This window comes from Charadrius vociferus, unplaced genomic scaffold (assembly GCF_000708025.1).
Source record: "Charadrius vociferus isolate BGI_N301 unplaced genomic scaffold, ASM70802v2 scaffold14, whole genome shotgun sequence".
Lineage (NCBI taxonomy): Eukaryota > Metazoa > Chordata > Aves > Charadriiformes > Charadriidae > Charadrius > Charadrius vociferus.
In genome coordinates, this window is record NW_009648876.1 from 6,983,147 (window position 1) to 6,996,731 (window position 13,585).

Genomic DNA, 13,585 nt, shown 5'->3' on the forward strand with positions numbered 1-13,585 from the left:
CTTAGTCGCCACACGGCTCTTTCATTCAGCTCAGCAACTCACAGGTACATACCCAGGCTATTATGGGCTGTGGGACAAGCAGGTATCTCTGTCTACTTCTGCTGAAGCAGTAGCAGAACACAGTATGAAGAGGAGAAAGAGAAGCTGCACTCCACTACGTAAGCCATCGCAGGATGTCAAGCAGAAAACCTTCATCCTGCAGTTACTGGCACTTTCACTTAACTTGGAGAAGTTCTTCCCAAATGCTGAGTAGGCCTTTACATCCAACCAAGGCTAGAGTTGGAAACTGTGAGAGGAGAGACGGCTTCTCACTGTCCATCAGCTGAGCATCCTGTACAACAGCTGTTGATCTGGCTGGCGCTAACTACTGTGATATAAATAATAGTCTGGCACTCTGCTATGTCCTCATTTCAGGTCAAAAAACCAAGACCCCTTGAAGGCCCAGGTGAGTTATAAACACGCCTCTGTATGCTTTACAATAAACAGACAAAAAATATCCCTCGGATGCAGAAGGCTGTTTCAAAGGCGGGGGGGAGAAGTAAATGTCAGATAAGTGCAGTAACTCATAACCTTGTCCTAACAGTTCTCATACACCTGAAAATAATTACAGAGATAAAAGCAAGGCAAGATCTGAAGGAATAAGTGACATTTTTTACTCAGCTAACTGGTACCATTTAATGCACACACAAAACAAAAGCACACAACAAGGAGACAAGTTTTATGCACATTAACTGTTTCCTGAAGTAGAGCAAGAGCTGCTGGTTTTGAGTTTTAGCATCTTCAATTGTCTGTGACATTATAGGTAAGATTGTATGCTTCAAAGAAACTAGCAAGAAGCATGCTTTTGCTTAGGACAAGAGAATCCTATATATACAGTAGCTGCATTGGCTGTCTCCTGTGGAATTAGGACAACACTAACAGTAACACCAGTATATGCATCATTTTGACTGCCCAGCCCTTTGTTCATAGTATTGTACTGATAAAAAAAAAAACCAACATAAAACAACTAAGCCCAAACACATACCTTTAAATTTATAGTTATAAAAGTAGAGTATGCACAGCAGTGAGAGCTAATAGAAATTGACAGCGCCCCAAAATAGCTGTAACAGCTGTTCAACAATCTTTAAGAAAGGACTTGCAGGTTCTCTCCCAGATATCATCATCTCATAGCTTCCATTAGTCAAATACAAATATATTTATTAGTCAACAAACACAAATATATTTATATCCCAAAGGACTTAAGGGCAGTGGAAAGTGAATTCCTTAGACGTGAGTCTTCCAGGCCAGGAGTTGACTGGTCCTTAAACAGCAATGCTGGAAGAATGCAAACTGTACTTGCTCTATGAATAGGTAAACTGCTCTTCAGTACTGTCAGCTATGCTGTTTAAGCACCACACTAACTTTGCCACTGGAATTCAAATTCACCTTCCGAAATAAAGTAGGAAACTGTCATTGCATACAGGAACTTATGCTTAAGCTTTACCACTACAAAACACACTATAACTTTCTGATTCTGTAGACATTAGCTCCAGCGCCTCTGCATCCAGACAGCTTTGAAGCCTACGTGTCAAAGAGGAAAATTTGTTGGTAGACTAGAAAATAACTTAAATTCACTGTAACTTGTTAAAGTCTAAACATGGAAGACACTTTGCCTTCTGCTACCTAGTGGTCTTATATTAGCTTATCCTAGTTGTCAGAAGACACCCATATATAATAAGAAAGTAATACCTTGTTGCCAATTTAAATGAAAAAGTTGGAAAATTAACTATAACCTTATCTCTTACAAGGAATATCTTCTACCATCCCAACTCTGTATCAGCCAGGCATAGTCACGACCAGCAACAAGCCTCCTGTGCCCCAGTTAAGACTTAGAGATGAAAACAGTATGCAAATCTTTTAATGGGCCTAATGCAGTGGTTAATCCACTATGAACAGTCCTGAAGCACAGGGACACTAGCCAAAAAAATTGATGAGTTAAAAAAAGAAGTTTCACTTACAGACAAGGTTGCTCTGTGATTACCTAGGTTTCCTACAGCTCAGAAATGGTCAGCATCAGATCAGTCAGAGCAGAGAAAGGATGTTAACCTATACCCACCCTATGATCACATGCAGCAATCTTCCTAGCAGAGAACTTCACCTACTACTTCTGTAAGTAGGTTCATTTTAAAAACACTCTGTTCTCATGAAGCATTCCGGTGTTGCCTGCTCACAGTCATTCGACAAGTATTCTTTGCAGTGGTGTCATCTAGTGGTCAAATTCAATGAAAAAGACATTCCTTTTTATATCTGCCACATTCTGTATGTTTTCTTCCTTCTTATACAGTACCTTTAAGCTATCTATTTTAGTCTACAAGGTGGTTGATTTTTTAATTAAGTTCCATGGGGATCATTGGACAACAACTGGTTGTCCCCCACCCTACTGTCACATAAGCTATTTTTAAGGGCGGGGGAGGGGAGCTGAAGAGCTAGTAGAGTTGTCCAACCTAAAACCTTAGATCTCTTCACTGCTCAAGTCAGACTGCCAGCTTACAGATTAATTAACTAATTATCACCCTGCTCACTTGCATACCCTAATAAAGACAGCCAATATTTCTTGTGATGGTGTCCAGTCTGAGAACACTGATGACAAACAACAACTGGTTGTTTACACGTGCTTTAAATACAGGTTTTCCTCTGACAAGCTAAAATAATTTTTTAAAAAAGCACACTCCTGACCTCAAGTAGAAAGGAACAGGTCCTACGGCTGAGCAAGTTACACAGTTGTAGGTTTTATGTAATGTGTCCGAGGCACTCACTGAGGTTATTTCAGGGAGGGCTTCCACACCACATAGTTCCAACTTTCAGGTAACTGACTTCAGATGCCAAGATTCTGAAAATCAGTTTCACAAGTTTTAAGTACCAATAATACAACAGGGTACTGAGACAGCAACAAATGAACAGGTTACTGCAAGAGATGCCATTCCTTGTGGAAAAACAAAAGGCCAACTAGTTTGGTATGCATCTTAAACTTTGAGTTCTGAAGAGCAAATAGAGGAAGCAATTCCAGTCATGTGGTCAAACTTTTTCCTCTGCTTCAATAAACTGTGAGCTAAAACATTATCTGCTTACATTACATCTTAACTGACCATGGTTAACATGAAATATTGCTTTAACTCCCCCTCCCCCAAACAAAATATTTAAGAATTTTCATACCTTTTTCAATAAATTACGTTCATAAACAGCAATTTGGCGTTCTCAATAACAGTAGTTATAGTGTCAGCTGTTTCAATTCCTTGGCAACTGAAACTTAAACTTAATTTGATATTGTTTTCTGTCTATATTATATGAAGTTTCTAGCTGATGTTTCAAATAATTTTGTCTTTTATTAAGGCAGTACTAGGAAAACTTTGTTACACAACTCCTACGATTCTTTCACTGGGAATCCAAGCACCTCATGTTTTAAAGCGTAGCACAGCTGCCACTTTGGAGAAAAGTCAGCCCCAGTTTGGCCAGAAAAGCTGGACACATACAAACCAAAAAAGCTGCCGTTATTAATCAATTCATCATCTGAAAGAGTTAAAGAGCAAGCAGAATTACCTCCTTGTTGCTTCTACTAGATTACTAAATTGCACGCATCATTTTCATAGACTGCCTGAACAAGCCACGTCAGGACTGGGGGGCTTTCTCTGCGATTTCTTTCTGTTTGATAAGGCCTGCTAAGACACCATACATGCCGAAACAACAGGAAGACAGAATATCTCCCAAACTCGCTGAGTTCCTCCTACTAGACCTCAGCAACAAGGCGGAAGCAGCCAAATTCAAAACTGAGCAGCACAACAATGGGCTAGAAACCAGAAGAGCATGATAAGGACATAAGATCAGAAAAAGCAACGGGGCATCAGATTCTGCAACAACCAGAACACACGGGTTGGATATAAGAACCTGCGGTCTCACAAAAAAAATCTTCTTCTGCTTAGTCTCTGCACAAACCACTTGTCCTCTTACCCTCTTTCCACATCTCCTGTCCATTACTGACAGTACTACAGACTTTCATATGCTCGCGGTAAAAACATTTACATTACACCAAAATGCTAACCCTTCTAGTGTTTGGGTTCCCTCCCATTTACTTTGTTCAAAATCTAGAAAGCTGCATGAAAGCAATCTATCCTACAAGAATACTACCTGTGCAAATTCAAGCGTTATAAAATATCAATACTTAAATTGCTTGAGCAACCTTTATTTATCCCTGGTTACACATGCATTATGCTGTAGGTTTCGCATTAAATGATGCACGGAGCTCAGATAACAAGTGATCCTGCTAACATTACATGTGCAAAAAACTTCATACATAAATGCAGTGGAACTGTTTACAACACCACAACACAACTGGGTTTTCATGCTGCCAAACTCCATTGGTCTCATAGGATGCTGTTAAACTATAGATGGACTGTGACCATTTTTGCTAGAAAAGATCACAAAAACATAGCTGCACATGACAAACGCGCAAATTGTGCTGTTGAACACCAGTGTTATTTACAAGTAACATGAGATGGTATGCTTAATCCCCAATGTAGTACTTCAAAATATAGGTCAAAGTCAACTGCTAATTGGGCAGAAGAATAACTATGCCTCACCTCCTCCCACTTTGTATTCTTTAATTATGTATCTCTAAGCATAAAAATCCCTCTGTACTCCCATGTTGTTTGCACTGTTTCCTGGATTTAGTATTAAAGGTCTGAACTAGCTCTCTGCTATACATTTGTCTAGAATATCTGTGGCATACAATCAACTAAGGTGAGTTTTTCATACTTCATTTTACCAGACACAAATTTATACTTATATAGTTTAAAACATGCAATTTCTAGCAGGTTAGTTTTGGTGGAAATAGATTTTTATCTCAATCTTCAGTATTTTGAATGATACATAGCTCACCCCAAGGGTTTAAGAAATTTAGCTTATATCCTATTATATTGATCTGTGAAAGTGGTACATAAACACAAAATTGCTAGACATGTATCTCAACACAATTTTGAATAACCAAGACAACTGAATTAAAGGCTGGTAAAAAAAGATAGCGCTATCTTCATGAGACAGAATCACATCACAGTTTTATCTGAACAGAATTTAGCTTACATGGCAAGTAGAAACCATCTTGTTAGAGCAAACTTCAAAACTGATTTATGATGTTCTAAAAAGAAAAGTGAAAAGGATTCTGCATTTCAAAAAACAAAAGATATACAAGGCTTCTGTTTATTGCATATAAGCCTACTTTTCATTTAAGCTTTGAAAAGCTAAGATACACAAGCATAAATATTTTAGCTAAGAGTTTAGAAAAGTAGTAGAAAGACAGGAGGGTTGTTCTTGGGGAAAAAAGTTTTTCCTTCTAAAGCATTCTTTCTGCTATTCATTTGGAAACTGACAGTACCTTCAAAGATTGAAAACAAAGGCATTTCATTGAGCAAATGAAAACCAACAGCTGAACTACACTGACAGTTCATAATATTCAAGTTTTTGGCTTAAAAAAAAAAAGAAAATATCTTATTCTCTAAGCAAAAGGAATGTGATGTAATACTAGCAGTAAGATGGGTCTAGTCATTAGACTATAGTATAGTCTAGACTATATAGTATAAAGATGAGAAGGATAGAAACAAACTCTGGATATAGGTTTTCTGTGCAGAAAGCAGCAAGTCTACCAAGGTTGTTCTTGTCCTGGCTTTGCAGACTGGAACTTCACTGTTTGACATGAATAGAGTAGGGAGGAGATGGAAAGCTTTTCTATTAAGCACCAACCTTATGTACATACCCATACAAAGTTCCTTACAACTTATCTCCTGCAGCACATCAACAGATATTTCTTCCCGAGGTAGGACAAAATTTGCCTTTAACATCTGGATCAGCCACTAAAAAGCCCATACAGAATAACTATGGTCTCTGACGACCATTTTGAACCAGCCCACTCCTATCACCCAATATACACCAGATTATACGCAGAGACCTCAGGCTACCCACAGAAGCCAATATGTTGCGTCCCGTCTACTCTGCAGTGTAAGAGGGCACCTTCCTCCTGGGAGAAAAAAAAAACACAACAAAAAAAACCCCAGAACAACCCCACAACCCACCAACAACACCCAACCAGCAACAGCTGAACCCACAAAGGCTTTAGCACACATTCTGCAGGTATTTCCAAGTTGAGCATGTTTAAATCTTTCCCATTTTGAACCTCAGTTAGGTGAAACTGCAAACTCACTTAGACAAAACATGGACCTTTTCTCTCCCAGAAGCTGCTTTAAAGAAAGACTGAAGCTAGCTACATACTGTAGAACAACTTATTTATACTATAGAGAATATGTACTAATGATACGAGAAAGCATCTGAAGCTTCACAACTTCTTAATCAGTCTGAGCTTACAATAAGAAGACTTGCAATATATACATCTGTATAAGAGTAAGCATAACACTGCACGGAAAAAACCCACACTAAATTCCAGATAATCACCTACTACAAATGCTTTACAAATAATTCCCAACTTCTCCGAGAATGTACTCACAATTTTTGTCACTATCTAAAAAACAAAAATCCAACCCTTATCAATTTTTTAAGCTTTCTGTAGTTTGGCCATTCTGAGTACACAAAACATCACACAATGAATTGCATTCTGGATGATTTCATCAAAACTTTAATATAATTTTTTAATTCTTTCTAACTAAATCTCATTCCACTAACAACCCACCTTTCTCACACCAATACACCAGGGGACTGACATTCCTTTGCAAACCCACCACTCTGACTGAAAAACTGCTGTGTAAAGACCTGAGAGAGCTGTCCTGTCTGTACAGGTGCTCTAAACTAAGGAAAGAGATACCAAACCCAGCAATACAATCCTACTCCTAATTAAAGCAAGCAGGAGAAGTTAACAGTATCACTTGTTTAAGCATCACACCTCACTTCTGGTGCGCTCGATGGAGTTTATTATCCTGATTTTTGGTTTAAAAGAAGCACACACAAGAAACACCCATATCAAACAAGAAGAAATATGCATTTATTTTTAAATATACTTACCTTGCACCATTATTTCTAACTACTTCCACTGTTTCACCAACAAAATACCGATCCTTGACATAAGCAAAGATTTCATCACAGATCTCATGAAGTCGGGAACGATGGGTGAGGGTGGCCAAGTAGAGAACTGGAATGATGAGTGCCTCTGGAAAACTTTGAAGATTATGTCTGGCTTTCTTCTCCGATTCCAGTGCTTCCTGATATGTGAGTCCTGGTTTACCTGTGACAGCACAGCTCCACACAAGGCTGTTGCACAGAATGGTGCGTTCAAAAAAATCACTGAAAAGAAAGAGGGTGGGGGAAGAGAAAAAGGAAATGGTTGAGTTCTGACTAACATTTTCAATTTGCTTACAATTAATACAGCAGCAAATTGCTTCTACAAGCCTGAAATGCAGAGGCAGCTCTATTCTTGTACAGGTTGCAGATAATCAAGGGTTATTTACCACTTTTTAGCCATAGCATGGTAAATTGCTATTGTGAAACCACTACAGTACCAGCATCAAGACCTAGAAGTGCTGCAAACAAATAATCATGTGTAAGAAGCCTTATGCATAAGAATAATCACACTGAGTTTAATAGGTGTCATATCCTCCTCACATCCCCCACATTTCCACAAATATTTGCAAGAGGAGGGTCTAAAACTGTACAAACATAAAATAACCTTAAGATCACAGAAACATGTTGAAACTTGAATAAGTTTCAGATTTTGAGTGCCCTAGCTGCCAAATGAAAAGATCGGAGAGGTAAAAAAATTAATGTCAAGTAGTTCTCCAAATAGTTTTTATTCCTTCACTGTTTGCATTGCTCTTAGAAAAAGCATTAAACTATTTTTTCTTACAGATTCTTCTCCTCCCTTTCTCCATGAGCAAATATTGATTCTCCTTCCCTATATTTCCAATTAATGCTAAAATTACATTGTTGTTATTGCTTAATTACTAGTTATTACACTGGAATCAAGAAAGAATAGCTTTCATTAGCCAATACCTGTCAATTTTTGACAGGTATCAGAAAAATATTGGTTTGTTAAAACACTTTCTAGATGAAGTAGATGATGTAGCTATTCACAAAACCATGTTAGAACATATCAGATACTATGGATCAGTGATCAGACAGCAGAGCAATCTTTCAATATGTCCCAGTTCAGACAACGATTTTTATTTGCCTTCCTTTAAAAATCTTGACAGACTAGTATTAGTAATTATGCAACACACAACATGACAAACTGAGTTTTATTTTGCTTTGTATCCGTTCAACATAGCTATTTCAAGGCAGGCACACAGTACTTTCAGAACACTGCAGGCTACACAAGATACCTATACCGAAGTTTCATTCCTTTAAAAAAAAAAAATATGCTGCATAGCATTTCCATTTTTAAAAGGATAGAACTGTTCAAATCATTTCCGGTAATGAGGTTAAAGAATTGGACAGTTCACACTTGGAGGTTTTTTTTGCAGGCTCCCTGCACACTCAACCTGGCAAACGTGCACTAGTCTAACTGATGCAGATGACAATGTTCACTGCAGATGGACAGATGAACCATAACATTTCGTAAATGAAAATGGAAATTCCCGATTGAGAACAATGGAGGGTCCTGGCTCAGATAATCCTTTCTGCATGAGCACAGGATTCCTCTGAGTGAGAGAAAGATGCTTTAGGAAGAACATCAGCTGTGAGTAGGAGAAAAGGACAGAAGAGATATATTATCTGAATAATATTTAATAAATACAAAATCTCAGATTTTTATATCGCCTACTTCTACTTAATATATTTGACAGTACATGGGTCTAACACTCGTAAGCAATAAGGACGTGCTTACTCTAAACGAGAAAAAGAAGAACAAAGGGGAGAGAATAAGAGAAATTATTCTTCCAGATATGAAGAACGGATGGCTGTCAGTCATTCTCTGTGCATAGGACAGAATATTCTTTTTTTTCTGTCAACCATGGTGAATCTGTATGTTTAAGGTGTAGAATAGTTACTTAAACATTTTAAATAACAGGTTAGACAAAAATACCTTTTTTTTCTTGCCAAGGTGATAGAACATGTAAACATGACCTCTTCAGGTCTCTTCCTGACCTACATTTCAATATTTCTGTATTAGAGTTACAATAATTTTTAGTAGTCTTACTGACTTCAATGGATAAAGAAACATTTACTCAAATCTCCATGCAGCTGTGTGTCTCTACATATATTTTTGTGTCTCACTTACCATAGAGGTTCTTGATAATTATCATTAAGGATAGAGAAAATCACCCAAAGAGGTATTAAAAAAATGTACCAGACCATAATTTTCAAAAATTATGGAAGGGGGAAAGAAAAAAAAAAGGGGGGGAGGGGGGGCGGAGCGAAGAGAGAGCAGAGAGGGAGGGAGGCTCTGAGCTTGATGCTGACAGTGTCCCTTTAAGAGCTGCTGTTATTCTTCGTGAGGGGACACCAGGCAGTCATGCTATTTAAAGCAGCAGCATTGAACTTACAGGAAAAAAAAAAAGAAAAACAACCAAAACCCAAACCAACAAACCCCTCTCTCACAGTTTTTAATCCATAATTATTACAAGTGAAAAAATCTAAGACTACTTTAACTGAAACATATTTGAGGAAAATATTTTTTGCCATTTGCATACAGGAGTAGTTTGTGTATCTAGTTTCATTCTCCCTCATTTCCTCTTTTGTTTTGTGTGGATTAACCCACCCACTCCCCAACTTACAGGGAAGTAAAAAAAAAATTGTGCGAAAAAATTACATTCGCTTTTGAAAACATTATTTGTCTTTTGCTAGTCATTACCTGTAGCACATCAAAACCATCTGTGGCTTAGTCCGTTAACACAGTTTTATTGCAATGTTTTAGTGATCTCACTGTAACTTGGTTTGAAACAGAGGACAAAATAAAATGCTAACAGTACAGCAATAGATGTTACTTGTAGTGCTCTTTCCGTCCCTATCTGATGCACAAAAAGATTTACAAAGAACAGACACAACAGCTACCAAACCAAGAGAACGGTAGCAGCAGCAGTGATACCCTTTCTCTTTACTTAAAGAGTAATAATGCACTTGATTATATTCCACATTCAACTTAAATTCACAAGTGCATCTGCTGCTACATCACATCTGAAGCCTTATCTACATCTTTATGAAGGGTATTATGGTCTTTGGGGCTTCCTCGCTGGTTCAAGGTCTCTGTAATGCTTGACAACATGGAGAAGGAAGTTCACGCAAAACACATCCACAAAGCTCACTTGCATGGTCCCACCTGCCTGCGAGAAGTCAAACAGCACCCTGAAGAAGATGTCCACATCAGGCCAATTACTTGAGGAGCAGGGACTAAAAACTAAGTTGTCTTTGCAGTAGTAATCAATGCTGACTTCTCAGCTGGATGTCTCCCACCCCCCCACCCCATTTACATCATATAGTTAGTTTTCCATGCAAGGTAAGAAAAACAGTAAAGTTATCAGCAAATAATACTTTACTTGGTAGGTAGCTGATCAGAGGCAGTTCATTAACAGAAGCTAGAAATAAATTACATGCAATCTCTGTGCTGACTGCACTTCCAATGGATATAAAAACCCAGCCTAGAAATTAGATGCCTTTCGCTTGAACTAACCAAGTACTCCCACTGAGTCCAAAATCTACTGTATTTTTAGTGTATTTCAAGAACATGTTTGGTTCAAACAATTTACTTTCATTCATTTTCTTAGCCTATATTAAAAACAAGTGGGGTATGTGTCTTTTTTTAAACAGAAAAATTATATATTGGAGAATGTAAAACATGAGCAAGTCATATTAAGTGCGATTTAAGAGAGAGGAAAAAGCAGGAAAAGAATAAATCTATGGAATGGCTAATTTGTAGTAATTGTTATTTTTAATTCCAAAGCCCCTACGAGCCTCTAATACATAATCTATTTAGCCTATGATAGGAGGGTAATCACAGAAGCCAAACTCTGCCATTCTGGATCACAAAAGTGTTCTTATACACTGCGTTGTCTCCAGAAGTAGTCAATAATGCGCATTACAAAATAATGCACAAAAGAAACAAACAAGACCTAGATAGAAATATTTATTCCTTAATATTTACAGGTTAATTCTGCATTAAGGAATATATTTCACATTTACAAGTTTCTCTTCAACAAAACAGAAAAAAAAACTAATTTAACTAAGGACACTTTAAAAAGCCTTTTGAACAGGTATCTTTTTGACTGTGACCAAGAATTCCACAGGCCAATCTATAAAGAAGTTTCACTTAGTTTTGAAGATGCAAAAACTCCTCTTCCCCAGTTTTCTTTTTCAGGCTGTCTTCACAAGCAAGACTTCCCATACTTTAATAGTGGCTTTCACCGCATATCTGTATCAGCTGTTAACTTTCACAGACAAGGTGTCAAAGACTGGTGGTAACATCCCACTGGTTTAATGTATTTCTCATGCCTCTCGTGCATCCCCATACTTGGTTCTCCAGCTATTTCTATAGCTACAGAGACTCTTTTGTGGGTCTGTCCCTCCAACCAGGACTACAACCAAGCATGAAGAACATCACTTCCCCCAGTTCCTGTAACTCCTGATAAATACAATCTAACACTGCCACCTCACTGCACTCCCTTTTAAAGGGTTACAAAATTAGGCGATGGTATTTCAGATTAAAAAGGAAATACATTCTTAACGGGGAAAGTCACTTTACAAAATACTAGTGTTGCCAAATTCTCCTGGCATTAACATAATCATTTCTTATATAGAGAAGAGTAATACTAATGTATGATTTGTATCCATCTCTACTAAAGCTGGCATTGGCTTGAAAGAAGTTTTTCAGCACTGTTTGTGCTCCGTAAAAAAAAAAAAAAAACCAAAAACAAACAACAACCAAAACAACAACAACAAACACACCACCACCAAAAAAAAAAAAAAAACACACCAAGAAAACAACTTAGGTCTTAACCATTTGTAGTAATTGAAAGCCTTCATATAGTTGAGAAAGGGGGTGAAATCAGGTTTTCAGGTTACCGTATGTATCTATACGGCCTGCCTGATCTCGTCAGGCTCCATAATTTTTATATTCTCCCCTCAAAAAATTCAAGTTGCTATTGCAAAAGTAGATTCAGAGATGCCTGACTTAGACAATGGTTTTCCTTCATGAAACAGCTAATATAATTTTTAAGAAGTGGGCCCTCCCGATCCTTATTAATCTAATTGCCCTTGCTGAGGCAAAGAAATGGGAAATGTTGTTTTCAGAAAGCATTAGCTATTTGAAGCATCACTTTGCAACCAGCAGAAACAAGGATTAGCATCTTTAAAACTTGCTGAAAGATGACCCTATGTTCTCCGGTAGATTATGCTGCAAACAACTAACATTAATCTAAACTTACTCATCTGTGCCAGGACACCATGCAGAGTAAAAAATAGTAAAGTAGTAAAAAAGCACCAGTTTAACCCAACTTAACAAAAAAAGCCACAAGATAATTAGAAAAAAAAAAAAAAAAACACAACCAAACCCACCAAAAACAAACCCACCCCATATACCCAAAAAACAAGCATAGCAGACTTTTCTGCAGAGTTGTCCATATTCTAAGTCCTGACCTCTAAGCTAACCACCCACTGACATTTCTAGGGATTGCTTGTGTGAAGACAAGTCTAAATTTATCCCTTAATTTGTGAACTTTGGTTAAATATGGAATTTGGTCTTTCATACTTTTTCTTAGTGACAACATCCTTGCAGTGTAAATAAGCCTGTCAGAGTACTTAAAATATTCACCAAACCCTTTGAGAGCAGAAAGATGTTTTAAAAGGGCACTCTTCATGCTGACATTTTAGCAGAACTACACGTACCTGAAACGTATTTCAGTGCAGTGTCAACAAATACTTGAGAGTCATCTAATTACGTGATAATAATAATTGTAACCAGAAAAGCAGCTTTCAAAATATTGGGAGCTGGGGGAGGGGGACTTAATTCCTACAGAAACAGGAGGCTGTCAGCTCTTGCTCGTTAGGTTCTCATATGCCCTATAATGAAAACACTCCTTACAAAGCTTCCAACAAAATATTCAACGCCCCCTCTTCCCCCCAGAGTATATTGTCCAGGAAACAGTAAGGCATTACCCTCCAAAGTTACCTAATCCAACTTCTTTAAAATTTTATTAGGTGAAGTGTATTTAAGTAAGAAAAACAAGTCTAAACACGAAAAAGATTTAGGTGTGCTCTAATTTCATACACTACAAATGAGAAGTATTTCAGATTTAATCTCATTAGTCTGCACGTCTTTTAAAAAAAAAGAAGAAAAAAAAAAAAAGAGAGAGTTTGGATGCGGGGGCCTTTTTGTAGGCGGGGATGGCGCTGGATCAGACCGAGGGTGAAAACACATACATTTATCAGCTTTTTGAAAAACGTCTCGTTTCATACTTTCTGTCCATTGTTCTTACAAGCGATAAAAGCGGCAGCGAGTTCGGGACTACCAGTGCAATTACGCCTTCAACGGTTAACGACGATTTCACAATTCCCATCAGTCTTTTTACACACGGGGAAGGGGAAAAGAGAAGAAAAAAAGAAAAGGGGAAAAAAAAGGGGGGGG

At 37.7% G+C, this 13,585-nt stretch overlaps 1 protein-coding gene across 1 annotated transcript in view; it reads right to left on the reverse strand.

Annotated features, from left to right (window-relative positions):
- Positions 1-13,585, reverse strand: part of BAZ1A (bromodomain adjacent to zinc finger domain, 1A) — a 65,790-nt gene that overhangs the window by 48,456 nt on the left and 3,749 nt on the right. The window contains exons 3-4 of the mRNA XM_009887010.1: positions 11,474-11,537; positions 7,039-7,317 (exon numbers count right to left, since the gene is read on the reverse strand). Of these exons, the coding sequence (XP_009885312.1) occupies positions 7,039-7,317; positions 11,474-11,537 (343 nt within the window). The remainder of the gene's footprint in view (positions 1-7,038; positions 7,318-11,473; positions 11,538-13,585) is intronic.